Here is a 20,389-nt window from a genome sequence, read left to right as displayed (position 1 = left end):
GTAGCATGCTACACTGTTGTCACATTACTTTAAGACAATACAGGTTTTAATTTAGTGAGTGGCGTCCAGCAAAAAATACAATTTTGGATAATAAAAGGAAAAAAAGTGTTAACTATTATCAGTCAAATCTTAAGTCAAGACATGGAAAAATTGCAACTACTATTTCCAGATCGTTTGTCACACAGAAAAAAGCACTGCAGTAGGGCCGTAGCTTGTGGCGAAAGGTGGTAACGATTCTAGCGGCCCAAAGGTCCTTGGGGCCCCACAACAAATTCTAAACAGTATTTTTTATAGGAAAGGGGCCCAGATTACCGTGCTACGGCCCTGCACTGCAGCGTGTACTGTTGTGAACAAAACATTTTGCCAAATGTAGGTCTGTATCCATGCACAACAAACATTTGCATACTATGCAGAGTATAAATACTACATACTGCAGCATTAGTATGCGCAGTATGGTAGTCTGCTGTTCAAAACATAGCCAAACTATTATGAACAAATGTGTCAAAAACATTAGAAAAAGCCAACTGTATTTGATTAAATATTGTGGATTTAATTATCAAAGCAGTTCAAATCTCAGCGCATAAATGCAGCTGAACTTCTTCATACAATCGTTAAACAGTTCCAGCTGTTGAAAGCAGCTGTTACAACTCATGTCTTAAAGAGCCAACGTAGCTTCAAACAAAAACATGACTACTTATAACAGAGGACGGCTTTATTTCATAATCACCATGGAGACTGAAAGCACTGACTGAGCAGTTGGTAAAATGTTAACAGAAGTTCTGAGTCACAGCATTACAGTAATGTCATCACATAGCAGGTTGTCTATAAGGTATAAGCAGCTGAGTCCTTTAGAATTCTCTCAAATACAGTTCCTACCTTTTACAGAGCAGTGTATAGTTGCAGTACACCTATACAGTGCAGCATTCAGATGTTAATGAGCTTATGGCCAAATAAATGTAAATGTACAACGGTCTGTTAATCTACACATGCAGGTGACAACTTTTATACATTCTGGTTCATAGCTTTTGTTTGTATACAAAGGCCGCGATAAATGTATCACAATCTGCTCCTTGCATGTTCTTGGACTGAAGTAATTATCTACACTTTAAAATCGGACGAATAAGCATCTAAAAAAATATAATGTTTTTTTCCCTCATAATTGAAAACAAATTGTAATTACAATGCATATAGTAATTTGTCTGTTTTTTTTATTCTTCCTCTTTACATTTAAAGTTGTCATTAGGGGTATCATTTACGGGCAGAAATTAAACTAATTTAAATGCGATGTCAAATATGAAAGAACCCATTTACTATACATTTTTTTACAGTAAAACTTTTGAGTTCCAGTTAACAGTGGATTGGTCCACACAGAGATATGCTCCAATGAGACACTAAAACCTAGTCCAATGAGACTGTAACATAAATGATTGCATCATATATGCATGAACTTACATGCAATTCAAAACAAAAAGGGACGATCTATCAGCAAAATACAAAAAATAAGTAAAACTGCAGTTAAATCTAAGGCACAAGTGCATTGATTTTTCTATTGCACTTTAAACAAACACAAAGCACACATCTGTGTGAATCCCAGCCAACATGTTTTCACCGAGGCATTCTCTGCAGGGTACCTCCCCTTTCCAGGATCAATTTTTGTTTCAACCACTGAATGACAATGATTCATTTTTTATTTTTATACCTCCCACACCCCCCAAACAAAAGGAAAAAACACATGACATAAAAATGTGAAAAATAAACAGAAGCGGTTTCCCATTGCAACTTATAGAATGTTTGTTGATACAATCCACACGGCTCTACTATACAGGGCTTTTACAGTGCATCAGGGATACACTTCTCCGGGTGGCTCACTTTGCGCTAGCTGCTGTTGAACTACATTTGTCGAGACAGGGAAGGAAAAAAGATGGAGTTCACCCACGAATGAAAATTCTGTCATGCCCTCATGTTGTTCCAAACCTGTCTTGACTTTCTTCCGTAGAACACAAAGAGATGTTAGACAGAATGTTAGCCTCAGTCAACTTTCACATTATTTGCATTTTTCTTCTTCATGCAATTAAAGAAAGTCATGCAAGTTTGAAACAACAAGAGGGTGAGTAAATGACAGAATTTTCTATGTAATTCTATAATAATCTATGGCTTGGAAGCAGTGTTTTCGGCAGACTTGTCGTCATCCTTGAGGTTGTGCTCTGCGCTGCCGTCTCCCATGTCTCCCCCCTCAGCGTTACCCTGGAACATGTCATGTGTCCACTTGGGGCTGCCGCCACTCTTGCGAATTATAAAAGTGCCTCTGCCACGCGGGAAATTTCCTCTGCCACGGCCCCGAGTTTCCAACCACTTCATCTCACCTTCCTTGTCCCGATCATCATGCTACAGTTGGGCGAGAGATAAATGGGAGAAAAAAAAACCAAACAAACAAAGAAAGAGAAACACAAAGAAAGGGAAATTGTTTTTGTTTTTTTCACTTTCAAGAAAATAGAAAGTGTGAAATATTAAAGGTTAATTGATACCCTCCAGTAACAGATCAATGTATGGGCCAGACAGATTACTTGGTAGGGATCGGTAGATCGATCTTAAAGCACAGAGACTTCCGACACTGATGTTGTATCGAGAGGATCGATAATCATATAAATGGTTTTTACTAAGCTAGGGATTTTATTATGTATTAACCATGAAAGTTATTGCGGTTCATAAGATTCAAAGTGACAAAGAAAGAACTAAGCAAATAGTTGCCTATGAGTCATCTATTTCTCCTTCCTCTCGTCTCAACTCGCAGAAATTCTGAAAGACACAAGTAGCCGCAGACAGCGCTCAGTCATAACGATTGTTTGTTATACATTTAATTAAATTCAAATCTGTTAAAAGACTGAAAATGTTATGTTGTTGTTAATAACTGATAAAATTAGATGTGTGATAATTTGCAGTTTAGGCCCATAAACTAAAAACAGCACAAAAAAAAAATCCAGTATCTGTATTGATATCAGCGTCATAGGCCATTATCAGCCATCGCTATTACTCTGCAAATATTTAGCCATTTTGTGTTTATTGACCGATTATATCAAATACACTTGGCCGAATAACAGAATTGTGTCAGTTACAAACTCAAAAAAGCCTTGTAAATGGATTACACATTTGTTTGTTTTCTATAATTAACTGAATTTCTCACACAGAATAAACGCTGAAAACTAATTTAAATTTCAGCAATTTTCTGTACATCTCATTTGCCAATAGGGCTGCACTATATGGAGGAAAAATGCGATATGTGATAAATTGTTGGAAAATGTGATACGGTAATCCTGTGACGACGTCACTGAAGTGCACGGAACATCGGAAACCCCACCACCCAAATAAACTGAAAGGAATGTTCCGGGTTCAGTGCAATTTATTTTGACTCATCCCTCCTTTTCTTTAAAAGAAAAAAAAAAAAAAAAAGCAAAAATCTTGGTTCCAGTGAGGCTCTTATAACGGGGGCCAATTTTTGAACGTTAAAATACTCACTGTTCCAAAAGTATAGTCACAAGACAAAGGATATGCATGTAAAAAATGATTTTAGTGTGATAAAATCACTTACTAATCTATTCTGTGTAAAGTTATAGCCAATTTTACAACTTTGTTACCATGATGATGTAATGTCAACAAACCCTAAAACTACTGTAAAAATGGCAAACAACTTTACAGCTCAAATAATACACAAGTTTTAACAGGAGAATTAATGCAAGTGCTTTTATAAAATTATAAGCTTTAAATTTCTGCCTTTAAACCCCCCAAAAATTGGCCCCATTCACTTCCATTGTAAGTGCCTCACTGTAACCCAGACTGTTGCTTTTTTTTTTTTTTTTTAAAGAAAGAGGGTCAAGTCGAAACTAATTTTTGTGATAATCAACATTATGCCACAAATGCTGTCAACTGAGCTTAACTTGTATTGAACCTGGAATGTTCCTGGAAATTTATTGGAATAAAAAAGGGCCATCTATTCTAGAGATCACTAACATAGTTGTCTTTTGTTCAAAATAGCATATAATATATACAATTATTTTTATTTTGTAAAAAGTAACGAATAACGAATATAAAGTTGTGGGATATCGCAAAGAAAACTGTGTGTTGTAAAATATTTTGTATTCTTTTTACACTGTAATTCATGTTTGTATTAATTTTCAAAATTAGTTAATTCAATGTGGGACTTTTATTTTGAAAAATAATGTCCAAAAGTGTTTGCTGTCAGTCCACACTGAACTTAAGACTGACATGAATGATTTCACGGGACAATCTATTAATTGAAACCAATCCGCACAGACCACAACAGCCAAATAACAACCCAAGTTTGAGTTTGCATACTGGTGTCTGGTCTCATTATTAACTGCACACACAACGCAGAGTGAAAGCACAGGACCGCGCCGGTTACAGCTACATATGCACAAATTGTGACGCTCCATCATTTGAGTCAGCACCTATGCACACTGCATGCAGACACACCAAGTGACAACCGGGCGCCCAGTCTATTCTCTGCGTCGCCTTGAACGTTACTGTATTAAAATCTTTGTTATCGCAAGTCCTTGCGATATGCATATCGCGATATTTCGATAAATTCTATATATCGTGCAGCCCTATTTGCCTACATAAAATTATGATATCATATATGTCTATATTTTTTATTTCATTTGTATATTGAAAAAGAACATTGGTTGACCATTTATTCCCTTCAATGTGATATGGTGTGATCGATTCTAAAGCTTACCTGGAAGTACTTCCTACTCTTGGGGGTGTATTCAGGGTCCCACTCCTCCTCTTGGGGGCGTGGGGGGCCGCCCATATTCGGAGGGTTATTGTTGGGGTTGTTGACTGGGTAATTTCCCCTGTTCCATCCTCTACCTCTCATTCTGGGCTGCAAATACAAGAGAAACACAGATCAGCAGCAGATAGACATTATTATACGGCCAAAATCAGAAAGAAAGAATTAAGAACACAATTTGGCATTAGCAATATTTATGAACATATAATTTGATAATCTTTTAAAAGAATTATAGTAACATATCAATAAGCAATATCATGGTCACAGGTCACAGTGGAGTATGGCACTTACAAACCCCCGGTCGTAACCTCCACGACCCCTGTCATATCCTCCTCGATCGTACCCTCCTCTGCCCCTCTCATAACCCCTGTCCATATGACCCTCATAGTCCCGGGGGACGCCACGCTCCATGGGCCCGAGGTACTCCTTGGACCCCAGACGAGCCTTATTAAACCCCACTCCTCCCTCCATGTGCTCCTCCCCATGGTACTCCCTCCCTCTGTATGGACGAGGGGAGGGAGAGGAAGATGAAGAGGAGGAAGAGGAAGGAGAGCGCGCTCTTTTCTTCTTGCTTTTCCTTCAGAAAGGAGAACAGAGGTCAAAACGATCCATTCAATCAGCTACTGACAGATAATGAGTCAGTGCTTAACACATGGTTTGAAAACGGCAGAGGAGCAAAGAGCTATAGTAATTCAGCTTGTGATTACAGGGTGTTGAGACAGGTGATAAGAACACTGGTAGTCATCTGTGCAAAGCTAAAAACATTTTTTCTTAATCAGTTCTACACAAAGAATGACCCAATGTACACCTGGTATAAAGATGCATTTTGGGAGATCGGTTTGAAACGGGATGACACTAAAGGCAGGCCCAAAACATTTAGTGATTTGTCCACTTCAACCAGATTCGCATGTTGGCGAAAGTAAGGATGTGCAAAACGACCAGTTTCTATAACCGACTAGTCAGTGTTAAGGATAATAATGTAGAATTAGGCTCTGTTATGTGTACGTGACCCTGATCACACAGTTTCAGAGGAACATACAGACGCTAAGTGCAGCACTTTAAAATGGTAATGAAAGGATATTTAACATAAATATGCTAAATAACTACAACATTTGCACATAAGAAGCTCCACAAAACCTCTTATCCGAATCCTGAATGCAGAATGGCAGGATATAATGTAACCAGAGTGCTTCAGGGCGATCCTTATATTAGAAAATATTGCGGGTACATATCTAGTTCACGACATCAAGCAGTTTAAACCTTTTTACTGCAACTATTCATTTAAGCCGTCTCGGACAGAATCAGAAAAATACTTTAATCTCTCCACAAAACCTCACAAATACAAGAACATTTCTCACAGCAGAGGATTTAAAGTCCAACTGTGATAGTCTTGATTTATTGTTGCAGCACTTTGCTGTAACAGCAGCACATGAAAGGACTAAACCTAAAGCATTAAAGAGACCAAACTTCTTGCAGAGGGTTTTACCGTGCTGGCTGTTATACACTGTTAAGCACAGCAAGCTATCTTCATGCAAAAACGCTTCCCAAGAAGTTGCGTCTCTTAATTAGAGAAATGCGTCTTTCATTAAAAGCACCACAACTAAAAACAAACATTAGTAGTCGACCCCACAAATCTGAAAAAGTGCACATGCACAAAAATTTCAGTTCACATTTAACACAGGTACTCCTCAAATTATTCTGCTTGAAAAATCAAATTTGCACTTTGATTGAATGCAAATAAAATAGGGAGAAATGGTGTGCAGATTTTTTCCCACGCTCTTTTTGTTCTTTTACTACTTTACGCTTTATCATGCATTAATACACTGAAATAGTGACTGATGTATTTGCCATGAAATCAGAGACCCAGCCCTTGAAATCCGAACATGAGTGGTTAAAAGAGACACATTATGACCACATGTAAACGGTGATGTGTCTTGCTTGTCGACTTTGGATTTGATCACCAAAAATCCATCTAAATATCAGGTGAAAACAGGGCCAATGACACTCATTTCCAGTAAACTGTCTGAAGTATGAGGAGATGTAACTAGATTTGCATTTCTTCAAGGAAATAGCCGTATGAAAATTATCATAAAAACATCTTGGCAATGCAAGATGGCTATAAATGATTAAACAGACAACAAAACCAAATCACAGTTTAGTATGCAAATAATAAATGCAATAAAGAAGACTAATCAGAATTCTGTATAGAAATTTTGCAATGACGTCATCATTTTGAATGGTGGATGGTGTAACTTAAAAAGTAAAGTTTATAATGAAATATATAGCACACTTAAGGCTGAAACTATCTACAAATTTAAGTATGAAGAGTCTGTATGTTAAGCTCTTCGAATTAAACAAATTGCAAAAAACTGTGAAATAAGCTGTACAAAAAGAACAAACCGTCTTTCACTGCAAATGACAATAGATTAGTCAATATGAACTCAATATCATTACATTATCAGTCTAGAACAAAGGCTTGAATGAAACATACTTTGACTTCTTGTGTTTGGAGGATCTGTCAGGTGAGAGCTCATGGCTGGGTGTGCGTGATCCAGCTGAACTCTTTCCACCCTCTCGTTTAGGGTCCTTTTTACGGCGCTCAATAGCAAATCGAAGGTCCAATGAATCACCTTCATGCTTTTTACCAAGATCCTGTGGAGACACAACAATGACCAGAAGTGTTAACACATTTAGTTGAATACTGTATATTGTATACACCCTGTAATCTTAAGGTACATTTTTTTTAAGCCCAGATGTGTCAAAGTTGTCGAAATAACAGCAAGTATGAAAGAACAAACTCCAAACATTAGTTTCTATGAAAACGTAATAATGGCAAACAGATCCACTTTATTGTTGTTGACAGAAAAATACTTAATCGTTAAATTCTTCATCTTTTGCAGAATCCTAAACCAAAAATGCTTATCAGGTTAGGTTGGCTAAAACAAAATGATATATTAAATATAACTGTGTAGAGAAAGCCAAATAACCATCTGAATAAACATTGAATCTGCTTCCATTTTGGTTGTTTTTACATGACATCACAACAGTCAAGGGAGAGAAGTTGGAGTTTTCATTTCTAACTTAATAGGATTGAGTTAAACAGTTTTAAATGGTCAAAAATGACTTAACTGCAGTAATTCCAAGATTGTGAATGCAACATAAGCTTTGCCAGACTAAGTTGGACTACAATGCGATTTCAATAAATGTTTTGAATTCAACTTAAAATTAAACTTCAACTTAAGATACATTTAAGGATTTGGGTTAACCCGGGAAAAGTACAAATTTGAATAAAAGTAAAGCTAAATTAACAAGAACACACTGAGAACAGTTCTCACACTGAAAAGCAGATGACTTTAATTGTGAATGTGAAAACCCAGCTGAAAAACCCCATCTATTGGCCATTTTAGGAATAACCTCAAATTGCAGACTAATTTCTATTCAGTCACCCTCTCTGACTTTGCAAACAGTATTAGTTGGTCTCAGAATTTAATTTGGGATTGTGCAATCTGATGGTAATGTAACATCCACTGAATTTGTGACATAAATCCATTAACACATGACAGAAAACGCACAGATCTCATGAGAAAGCAGCATGCTCCTTACTTTCCTCATATTAATTAGTACTGAGCCTCACGTTTTTTTATAGACACATTTTTGAGGAGATATACTTACTATGGTATTGGTTAGCGGTCCAGTGAAAGGCTTGGACACAGGATCAATTGTCACTTCCATTTGATTAGCCATTTTGTTTGGGCAAGTATATACCCACGATTAATCATACGACAAAGGCTGGAGGGTGAGAGCATAACGCTCAGTAATACAACACTGCAATTGGGGTTCTTGTGTTTAAGCATTAGACACTTCATAGCACATTTCTGCTGTTTCAGCTGGTACACATTTGGGCAGGAATGTCAGATTTGAAAACGCTCTGTGTCACCTTGTAGCTGCTCTCTTCGAAATCTTCAAACAGGCGAGTGTGCTTCTTAAAAGCACTGGGAGACACATCGATTCTCCTGTAATACAACATGTAGAGGAATTATGATGGGGAAAATGAACAAGGCAACTAAACCATTACAAATAAGTATTTACGGGTGTTTGAGTGGAAAGGAGTCACACCTACCTGTGGATTTCAGGACTCTTCTTTGGCTTCATCATTTCCACCTCTGCCGCTTTTCTTTGGTATATTCCAAATCGCTCATTCAGAGTTAACCCAGATGACTGGAAATGTTGAGCTAGAGAGATGGAAAAAAATAATTGAATGGATGTCATCATATTGAAAAGTACAAAAATTGAGCCAAATTCTCATAAAATGTCACAAACAAAAATGGTCCGAGGACAGAACCCTGAGGTACCTCAAAACACACCCTCCCTTGTTGTTCCAAACCAAAGCATTCAGAAGTATTTACACAAAAATTAAACAGTGGAACACAAAAGGAGATGTTTGGCGGTGTTAGCCTCAGTCACCATTCACTTTGCATCACTGCAACCTTTTTTCCACACATTCTGCTGAACATCTCCTATTGTATTTCACTGAAGAGAGAAAGTCATACATGTTTGGAATAACATGAGGGTGAGTAAATGAAAATTTTTCATTTTTGAGTGAACTATCCCTTTAAAGACCACCAGCCTAGACTGGAATTACCTTTAATATGATGTACGATGGTGACTATGTGTTGAGCAAATAGCTCAGAAGGGCTCCTGCGAAGCTGAGTAGCCTGAATATGTTGGAAGATTGAGCGAAACTCCTCATGATCTTTTTTACCAGGGTGCACAAGATCCCGTGACAAATGTCTTTCTTTACCTAATGCACCAGTTGAGCTGAGGGAAAGCATTGAGAGTGATAAACGTGTGCAGTAGTTATACTGGACTGACAACAAAATAAACACGACTAGAAAAACAGTAAATGTAATTTTAAGAAACATTTCATTCACATAGCCGAGAAACTAAATTCATTTGAATTATTAATATATTTGATCAAGTAGGGGGGAAAAAAAATCTACAAGATATCCGGTTTTTCAACTGACATCGTCTCCTATGTCCCATAGGGCGCAAAGAACCAGTATTAACCAATCAGAACTGTCATAGCTATTTTTATTGCAAAGAACATCTGTCTGTTAACAAAAGTGTGTAGAATGATAAAGTCAAAAGATTTAGTCAGTTCATAAAGTAAAATGAGAAATAACTCTTTTATAGAGGATTCTATAACTTAAGCCCAAACTATACTTTGGTTGTCCGAGTTGCTGATCACTCGGCGCACAGTACGCGTGACACAAATTTCCTCATCAACACAGACTGCACAGACTGTTTTAACCCAAGAATGCAATCGGTCTGAATGGCCCGCAAGTCACTGTAAGTGCTTAGCACACATCCAAAATTGCAACACATCCAATGAGCATTTTTATGTTAAATTCGACTAATAATGGAATATTAATTTGACAGCCTTAATACACATACCTCTCTCCTTCATCAGTAAATGCTTTTACACTGAAATTAAACTGTGAGTCTCTCTTCACTGAGGATTTGGCTGGGGGCGAGGCCTCTCTTCCAGCTGGGAACACTGGCCTGCCTCTATTCTCCGATCCTCTAGGGGGCGATGGAGAGGACAGACTTATCCTGCTCTTTTTCTTTTCTTTCTTCTTGGCGGCTTTCTCTTCCTTTCTTGCCGCGTGCTTCCGACTTCGGTAAAGTTCCTCATCCAGTTCCTCCTCTACGTCTTCATCCCTCTGTGAAGAACCTTTGTTAGAGAGATAGACAGAGTCATCCCATTTTCCGAAACGCTCCTCACTGAAGTCTCGCAATGAAAGAGGGACTTTGTCTTTATATTTGGACTCTTCCTCACTCTTCCTGTCTTTCATTTCCTGGCGGTGGTACTCTTCCTCAGGGTCGAGAAAAGGAAGTCCTTTATCAGTCTTTGAGCCGTCGAAGCCAGAATCCGACGTGTCAAAAATGCCTCTTGACTTACCACTGCCCTTCTCATTATCAGCGTCTCCCGTAGATAAAGCCTCACCACGGCCGTTATCCCTGTCTGGCTGTTTCTTTTCTGCCAAAAACCTGGTAAACAATCACATGTAAATCAGATAGTCGTACAAGGAGCAGATTGTATTAGACAACATTTAAATTTTGAAACCAGGAACTGTGTGACTGCTCAAATTTCCAACACCTTTTAATGATCACAGCAAGATCAGAAAAGTTACTTACAACAAAAAAATAAAAACGATCAAGACAATGAATCATGCGCAAACTTATGGTTCAACTGTGCAGAAATGCAGACACGACTAACCAGGATGGGTTTTTTATTCCATACTTACATCATTAAACTTTATCTCCTAAATTATGGGATTGCAAACAACCTCATTGCACAGGGAAACGCCCAGCAAGTTATGGAATGTGACATTTGAGTTTGAAATTAGCTGGTTTCCATTATAAGCTCTATTCTTCCAAGGATCTTTGTCACTGTACAAGGACTAAACACATTTGAGAGAATGATGATTATCGTTAAAAACTGCCAGGAAGACAAAAGGAAAGAGGGAAAACATCCAAAAGACAACACAAAAGAACAACCAACATACTTTTTGAAAGCAGTCGAGATGGATGCTGATTTGTCCCCTGCCTTCACATCTTCCTTTGAAAAGAAGCCGAAGCCAAAGCCAGTTGAAGTTGATGCCTTTGCTGGCGGGCTCTTGTTGGTAGGACCAATGCTCCGCCACAGTGAACCGCCATTGCCAGAACCTCCAGAAAGGGACACTTTAGCCTCTGCCTGACCGCCGGTAGATATTGCATTGCTTGAGCTTTTGGGGCTAGCATCATAATCGCTCAGGGCTTCCCATTTACTAGAAGGTTCGTCAGTGGTACTTCCTGTAGGCTTAGATGCTTCCTTGGTGGATCCCTTACTCTCGCCAGGTGAGCCCCTTCCCTTGGAGTCTTTTGAATGGGGTCTTCCAGAGCTAGTGTTGCGTCGTCGTGGAGACGAGGAGCGGGAAGAGGAGCTTGAGCGTCTGGAACGCCCAGAGGATGATCTATTGGAATGGCGCGATCTGCTTCGACTTCTTGAACGCTTTCGAGGTGAATGGGACCGAGAGCGCCCCCTCCTAGGGCTGTAAGAGGGGTCATACTGCTGCTGCTGGTCTCTATGGCCATGCCAGTTGTTGGAACGGTAACCATAAGGACCGCCACCTCTGTGATAATTACCTCGCGGGAAGTAGCCGCGACCTCTGCCTCGGTTGTACTGGAAGGGCCTCCGGTAGCCACGGAAACCACGGTTATATCCACGATTACCCTGAAAATCTCTGGTAGAATAGTTCCTCTCCTTGCTATGTGAACGGGATCTTGATCTGGAACTAAAGGAAACATAGAGGGAGAGATACAGTTATGGTTCATGACCACTTGAGGGCACCATAAAACAACTGTTGTAGCAACTGTTGTAGTTGCAATGAGCCAGTGTGGCATTTGCAATGAGCAAGCAAAGATCATTTGGCTAAGTTGTGCTTTCATTGACATAGTGCTTTATCATTTCCCTTGAATTTCACAACACAAGCTGTTCTAACAGCTCCTTTTACCATTGAATGTCTAATTGCACTGCTTAACTGTATGCCTTAATTATAAACTTACTAAGTTACATACATAGTATGCAAGTATAAACACCATGGGACCACGCAGCCGTAGTTTGGTGTGAAAAGTGCAAATCAATCCAAGAACAACAGCAAAGGACCTTACAAAGATGCTGGAGGAAACAGGTAAACAAGTATCTATATCCACAGTAAAATTAGTCCTATATCGACATAACCTGAAAGGCTGCTCAGCAAGGAAGAAGCCACTGCTCCAAAACTGCCATAAAGCCAGACTACAGTTTGCAAGTGCACATAGGGACAAAGATCTTACTTCTTGGAGGCCTACAAACCTGACACAGTTACACCAGTTCTGTCTGGAGGAATGGGCCAAAATTCAAGCAACTTATTGTGAGAAGCTTGTGGAAGGCTACCCAGAACGTCTGACCCAATTTAAAGGCAATGCTACCAAATAGTATGTAAACTTCTGACCCTCTGGGAATGTGATGAAAGAAAAACTGAAATAAATAATTCTCTCTACTATTATTCTGACATTTCACATTCTTAAAGTAGTGATCCTAACTGACCTAAGACTGGGAATGGTTTCTATGATTAAATATCAATAATTGTGAAAAACTGAGTTTACTTCTGACTTCAACTGTATATACAAAGTGGAAATTACTTGAAACTCCCCATAAAGGAACTTCAAACTTAATTTACTACCAACAAAACATATGAAGTTTGTCATTCTCTTTCTACAACTACCAATTTCCAGGATATTACACAAAGCAAAAGAGCTTTACTATTATGGTATTATGATCCAAATTTTCCACAAACTAATCTGAACATTCACTACACCACAAACACAAAATAATGACTTACTGTTTGCACCTTTTCATTCGAAAAGGTAAATAAGAGTAATGCCTGTTGCACACTGCATGCCAAAGCAGTGTATATTTTTTCGTCACCCATTTTAACAGGTTACTTTTCACATCGAAAGCAGAAACTGCACTGCTGCGATCGTTTCGGCGCAGAGTCTATTTTTGCTGCATAAGCTGAATTAAAGTGATAGCGCACTGTTGATGGACATCATGAATATCAGTCGAAACGAGGTGCTCTATAACCCTCAACTTACTATTTATAAGGATAAATTAAAGTAAAATCGTGAGATACAGTTACCTCGGATGTTGTTGGAGATGGTAAGTTAACACATAACCTTACATAAGTGTGTCACTCAACAATTAAAAGCTTTGGCTGGTGTTTGAACAAAGATATATCACTATTCAATGGTTGTACATAATTACTTATTGCTTACTATATTATTAAAAGTGATCAAACTATCCTCAGTTGTGCAAAAAAAAAAAATTTCTAAAAGGCTCATCACAACATTTTCACAATGAGTTCATTTTACCCTCCAATTCTCATTACAGCTTTGCGGAAAAAGATGGTGATAGTGATATTCTCAATACAGCGATGTGAAAAAAGTTATATATTATTTAGTTGTAAAGTACTTGAACATCTTAGCATTACTCTAGCATTACTGCCTTTCAATTTTGCTGATTTTAATTCAAACAAAAATCATCATACAACTGTAATACAGTAGAAGAAATGACTGTTACGGTGATGAAAATCATGATTGAAAACAATGGGAATAGCAATGCATCAGACATGAATGAGAATTGGAGGGGTAACATGCTTAAGGGTCCTGAAAATAATGTCACAATGCAAAAAATCTTAAAGGTCCTAAAAAAAAATAAAAAAAAAAAAAAATTCTTTATGCAAAAAATGATTTCATATTGATTCTATTTTCTATTGATTTGGGGTTAAATACGACCAGGGTATTTTCTTGACTGGTATCGCAAGAATCACATTTCTCTTTTGGAACAAGGGATCAAACTTTTTTCATTTTATACACACTGGCATTTACAAATTTGTGTTGTTTTTGTTTTGTAAGCTCTCTAGAATGAGAATGCCCGCTTAATTGATAAATACCACCTGCTTTACACATTTTGAAAGTGTCTTCATTGCACTCGTCCACAGTACACGCCAGAAAGTGTAGTTTTGCTAAGATATTTTAAAAAAACTTAAAAAGCCCTTTGATATGTTCTGCCCCATCTTCCTGTTTCAATAGGAAATTACGTTAACAAAGGGAACTGTACTTGTCAATCCATTTTATGGGGTCTTAAGAATGATGTTTTAAGACATGTAGAATGATGTTGGATGTTCACATTTATAAATTCATTAGACACTTATTTATAAATGCTTGTTTAAATTCCGAACAATAAGAGAACCCTACTGAAAAACTACTTCAGAATACAGTCAAACTCTCGACTTTGTCTACCTGTAGCGACGCTTCCTGGACCTTGAACGAGAGCGAGTCCTCGAGTGAGATCGAGAATATGACCTTGATCTAGACCGGGACCTGGATCTGGACTGGGAATGAGATGCAGAGTTCGGGGGCTTGGACATCTTTGTGCTTACAGTGCTTTTCAGACCTAAAAAGACAAGGAAATTGAGGCTGAGTTATTGCAAAAATACATAAAAATAACTCAGTGTCACTAGTACTGCAGTTCTCTCTCAATCTTTCAGTATTACAATGTACCATTATGATACAAAGAATTGTGGAGAAAGGACACCTACAAGATACTTACGACCAAACTTTGATCAACCTAAAAAGGTTAGAGACCCTTTAAACACCACCAACAGGCTTTCAGTAAACTTGTCATAGATAAAATATAGCTAAATTGGACACAATAGATCCTGGGGATACAGCCGTTTTGTGTCAAATTTCTTCCAAAAGATTTTTTTTTATCACAAATTTTATTAGAATGACAATAGAAGATGATGATGAAGAATAGATATTGGATTGCTGGACAACAACACATTAAAAGAGCAAAAAGTTAAAGTCAAAGCCTAAGTCAAAGAGGATTTTCAAGGATTTTTAGTCTTGGCGCTCCATCTAGTGGACAAAATCGGTAATACATTCTTGATTTACCATGCATAAATGAGATTTTGGATTGCTCGACAAACTTTTGAAGTTTTTTTTTCAAATATTTCATAAGGCTCTTCATTTGTTGGATAGCTGCTGATATTTTTACTGCACAGATATTACATTACATGAGCAATAACTCAAAGTCAGAGGATTTAATGGAATTTCTTAGATGCTGCTCCATCTAGTGAAAATGGGTAGTGCAACCATCATCTGCATTTACTTGTTGAAATAAATAATATTTTTATTTGCTGTTGACAAGAGAAAATTGATTAAATTTAGCACATGTCCTCAGACTATCCTGGTGTGTATACGTTTTGAGTTGTCATGTTTGGACCTTGTGCACACAAATAAATGCATAGTAGTATTTACAGTTCAAACCCAAATAATTAATTGGTTTAATATCTTCTAAACAATTTGACATATCAAAAATCAGAAAAACTTTTGTTGTCAGGACAGTCCCTAGATGTAAAAATGTTCAAGCCAACCAGACAAACGGCCTAGGAGGGTTTTTATTATATACATTTTTTTATAGACAGAAATAATATCGGAGATACAAGTTTTGTTCGTCTTGACCCAAGGAATCAGAAGAAAAAATAACTTTGTTTCTAGCCCCTCAGTTGCAAGATAGGAGCCAAAACATAAAGGTGCTTATTAGAGCGCCATCTAGACACTGATGCGCCTGAGTAATGGGGGGGATTTGGAACCGTCCTGCCAAGTTCGGTGTCTCTTGAACTTACGGTTTTTGCTGCCCATACGCTTTTAGGGCAGAAAAAGAAAAAAGAAAAAAAAAAAAAGGAGAGAATCTGTACAAATACAATAGGCTACCAGCACCTTTGGTGGTTGGACCAATACATATAAAAAAATAAAACAAAAATTGCTGCTCCATCTAGTGGACAAAATCGGTGGTACATCCTTCGTATGTCAATTATAGTTGAAATAATATTTTTATTTGTTGTTGACAAGAGGAAAATGATTGACAAACAGCCTAGGAGTTCTAAAAAGTATTTTTTTCAGAAAATTCTAAATGGTGGAACATTTTTTGGAGCAGAAATAAACAAGTTTTGTTCATCTTGACCCAAGGACTCAGAGGAAAATCGATTTCAATGATATAAGGCACCTGACTATAGGACAAACATTTCAAGAGTAATAGCACAAAAAGTGTGATTTTTTTTTTTAATCGTTAATTATAGCAGCCCCCACTGTCAGATCGGGTCAAGTCCATGCAAATGTGCTGACTGCCAGAATCCTACCATCACCAACTAGGTATCAACATAGCGTGAAATCAACACTCAACAGACACAATCCACCACTGCACCGTTGTCTGCTGAGCTGCAAATAGATGCTCTGATGTTTACCTTTCAATCTGCTACATTACTGACTGCACTGACAAACTATAGCTGGCTAACAGCAAACAGACGAGTGACATGGTTGTCAGGGACAGGGTTAACACTATATTAGTTATATTGAAAAGGGAAAATGATGGGGTCATTGTTTATTAACTTTCCAGTATGTATTTCACAACCTAGTTAGCAGCTTACCGAGAAGACACCGCTTAACTCCGCACCGCTTAAGAGTCAGCTCTGTAAACATTGGAGTCGGAGCGCGCTCTGCTGTACAAACTACGTTATGACACCAATTCTAAAGCATTGTTTTCTGCATTTCTGAAAAGTTTTCACATCTGCACATATCGGTAAACATATACGCTGATACGATATATCGGTGAAAGGCTAATATCGGCCGGGCACAAATTGAACCCCTAATAAGAAGAAAATCAGTACAAATGCAATAGGGTTCCAGCACCTTCGGTGCTTGGACCCCTAAAAATCAATACAAATAAAATAAATCGAGAATACATTGAGGCAGTTGGGGCAGAAATGTGAAGATGACAATTTTATAAACTATATTAACACATCTGTTAAAACGTGTGTATTACTTGTATTATTATTTGTGTATAAGTTGTTTTATCATTATTTTATGGTTGTTTTAGGGCTTTACTGTTAACACATCATGGCAACAAAGTTGTAAAATTGGACATAACTTTAAACAGAAAGGTTAGTAAGCAATTTTATCACACTAAAATTATGTTAACAAAAGGGTCAGAAATTAACGTGGGCTCTGAGCAAAAATAACCCCGAAATTCAAAATAAGGGCGCAAAAAAAAAAAAAAGCCCCCGCAATGAGTCCCTGTTGTTTTATTAATAACATCGTATATAGTTTCAAATACATACAGTGCATTCAGAAAGTATTCAGACCCCGAATTTATTTTTTTTTCACATTTCGTTATGTTGCACCCTTATGCTAAAGTGGACAAGTTAATTTCTAACCCTGGTTAACACGCATAGTTTACTTGTGACTATACTTTTGACTATTTTAACGTTAACGGATTGGCCCTATTCACTTCCATTGTAAATGCCTCAACATAATCACGATTTTTGGAGGGATGAGTTGAGATACATTTTTGTAGTAATCAAAATTATGCCACAAATACAGTCAATTGAGCTTAACTTTTTGAAATCTTGCCACTGAACGCAGTATCTGTCAGCTATGAAAGTGGCTTCCAGCGCACAATTTATTCAGCATTTTCTGTATTTTTTCAGCTATTAAAATAATCCTCTGTATCTGTCTTAAGAGCAACAATTATAAATGGAGAGTGTCCCATTACTGGGATTGCAGCATTTTTAAAAATACATGGAATTACTTGGAAAATACATTGCTGAACCAGATAATAAAATGTAAACAAACATTATATTACACAAAAAATTTAAATAAACAAATACCTTTATTACATTAAAACCACACCAAGTTTTATTTGTTGTTCTCACCTGAAATGACTGACGGTAATTAAACAGCACAGTTCTTACCGTAACTGGTGCCACTAGCTAACAAAGTCCAACACAATATTTGTCTTCAAACATGTGTGCTTTATTTCATAATGACAAACAGATTAACAGATAACCACATCATCAGTGTTTTTACCTTGACCTACTATATATAATCCAATGGAGGTCAGAACTGTTTGACTACAGCGATGGAAGAATCCCTTTAACCATGTTGACAAGATTAGCTGTTTTCTAATAAGCTTTCTATAAGCACAAAGACGAAACCCAGGACACTGTTTACATGAGGGGCTGGAAAGCAGCCCGAAATCAGAGGGCGGTATAGTTTCAAGATGTTACACGATGTTGATGTCTCATCACTTCTAAGCTTTTACAAAAGCCTGCATGGAGGCTACTGAATGAATGATCTGCTTTGCTTGCTCCTGTATTGCTTTTAGGCTAACTAGTAACATGAGAACCCTAGTTTATTGATCTGCAATACTATTCAGGATGCAAAGGTGTGTCATTATGCATGAAAGACTCTTGTGTGTATCTTGTCTTTGTGCATTGACAGTTTAAGCAGGAAGTGGAAACAGCTGCCAAACAGCAATTTTCACCCAGTCATTCAGGGTTTTGGTTTTCAACGTTAAAATGCAAGAGAGAGTACAATCCAACCAGTGCAGCTAGTTTGTAATCTTTCCAGGAAATGCATGAAGTTAAATATGCTTGCATTGATCTAATCATCAGTAGGAAGACTTACTGGTTGTGTCTCAAAACCTAGTGAGCTGCCTACCAAGACAGCACTTAAAAACCTAGTTCACAAGCTTTTGAGACCCATTGAAACACCTAAAAATGCTGTTTAGTTAGGCAGTTTAACTAGGTTCCTAATATGTCGTCAAGATAGGCAAATTTACTACGCTGTCTGAGCTATGGAACACTAAGTAGGCAACTCTGTAGGTGCCTAAAGTGCAGCTCACTATGTTTCGTGTGTCAGTCACTTTAACACAAATTACAGCAACAAAAAAACACTATTCTTCAGCTAAAAATTGCTTTGTAAATTGTAAAACCTTCATTTTAAAGCCATTTAACAGTAAGAATGGGTTATATCTGGTGGAAACAAACAGTGAATTTAAAGCATATCAGACACAATACAGATTTAAAATATAAAAACAGGTCTTGAGAGTAAATTTCAGGACAGAAATTATTTGCAGCCTCTCGACATACATGTGGTCAGAATGATAATAACGTTATCTGGCTTCACAATAAACGATATTACATAGTTCATTATAAATATAATCACCAGATCACATATTAAATACTCTTATTATCCAAGTAAAAACACAGAACGTCATTAAAAATCTGATACAATCGAGATGTTTCGTTTTATATTAGCAACTATGCTAACACGAGCACTATTAGCTCATCTGAGACCGCATAAAACGAGCAAAAACGACCACATGGACAACTAAATAACTCAAAACAACATTTAAGAGCTATACACTCATAATATGGCACACATTTGAGCGTTATAGTGTTAAACTATGTTAAAACAGGCTCACCTGAAGGGCTAGTTAGTTGATTGTGATGAGCGCAATGCGTGCACGCGGTGAAAGAGACGCTCTTATCTTGATCAATAATAGTCAGATTTTCTATAAATGTCTCATATTTCTCTCATGAGCTCTACTAATTTATAAAAGTAAAGTTTTGGATTAGAGAATCAGTCCGAGAAGAAGTCATTTGGTCCCCTCAGAAAACGAAAGAGGTTTCTGCGACTGCGAGACAGTTTAGCGCTTCCTGGTCCGCTTGCTCGCGCGCGCGCTCTCTCTCTCTCTCTCTCTCTCTCTCTCTCTCTCTCCTCTCTCTCTCTCTCTCTCTCTCTCAATTCAATTCAATTCAAATGAGCTATATTGGCATGACTTGTGCAGTATTGCCAAAGCATTGGCCATTACATGAGCAATGAACAAAATAATGATTATATAGTACATAAAGAAAATATAAATAAATCAATCAATAAATAAATACATGAATAATTTATATATATATACATATATGCATATTAGCCTGGTATGAGCTCGGCTCACTGCATTTTAGGTGCTTATAGAATTTCCCAGCCCTTTTTTGGATACTGATCAGTAAGGGGTATTGTCCTAATTCAGCTCTGCACGAGTTGTTTGGTGTCGCTATGTTTACTTTTAGGATGCTTTTACAAATTTGGGTATGCAGAGTTTCGATT

General features: G+C 37.5%; 1 protein-coding gene across 2 annotated transcripts; it reads right to left on the bottom strand.

Moving 5' to 3' along the window:
• Positions 1 to 529: 529 nt before the first annotated feature.
• Positions 530 to 19,969, bottom strand: LOC127425062 (thyroid hormone receptor-associated protein 3-like). 2 transcript variants are annotated; one of them, XM_051670691.1, is made up of 12 exons: positions 19,716 to 19,969; positions 14,690 to 14,843; positions 11,374 to 12,141; positions 10,259 to 10,855; positions 9,447 to 9,622; positions 8,925 to 9,036; positions 8,742 to 8,817; positions 7,296 to 7,456; positions 5,096 to 5,381; positions 4,751 to 4,897; positions 2,749 to 2,796; positions 2,244 to 2,385 (listed from the first exon to the last, which is right to left on the bottom strand). In XM_051670691.1, exons 2-11 carry the CDS (start codon positions 14,815 to 14,817, stop codon positions 2,749 to 2,751), a joined length of 2,499 nt encoding a protein of 832 aa, XP_051526651.1. In that variant the 5' UTR covers positions 14,818 to 14,843; positions 19,716 to 19,969; the 3' UTR covers positions 2,244 to 2,385. The 2 variants fall into 2 exon arrangements, with proteins under 2 accessions (XP_051526650.1, XP_051526651.1); XM_051670690.1 differs by lacking the exon at positions 2,749 to 2,796 and having other exon boundaries at positions 530 to 2,385.
• Positions 19,970 to 20,389: the final 420 nt, after the last annotated feature.

This window comes from Myxocyprinus asiaticus, chromosome 34 (assembly GCF_019703515.2).
Source record: "Myxocyprinus asiaticus isolate MX2 ecotype Aquarium Trade chromosome 34, UBuf_Myxa_2, whole genome shotgun sequence".
Lineage (NCBI taxonomy): Eukaryota > Metazoa > Chordata > Actinopteri > Cypriniformes > Catostomidae > Myxocyprinus > Myxocyprinus asiaticus.
The sequence above is the reverse complement of the archived record's forward strand: the minus strand, read 5'-3'. Positions and strand labels throughout refer to the sequence as shown.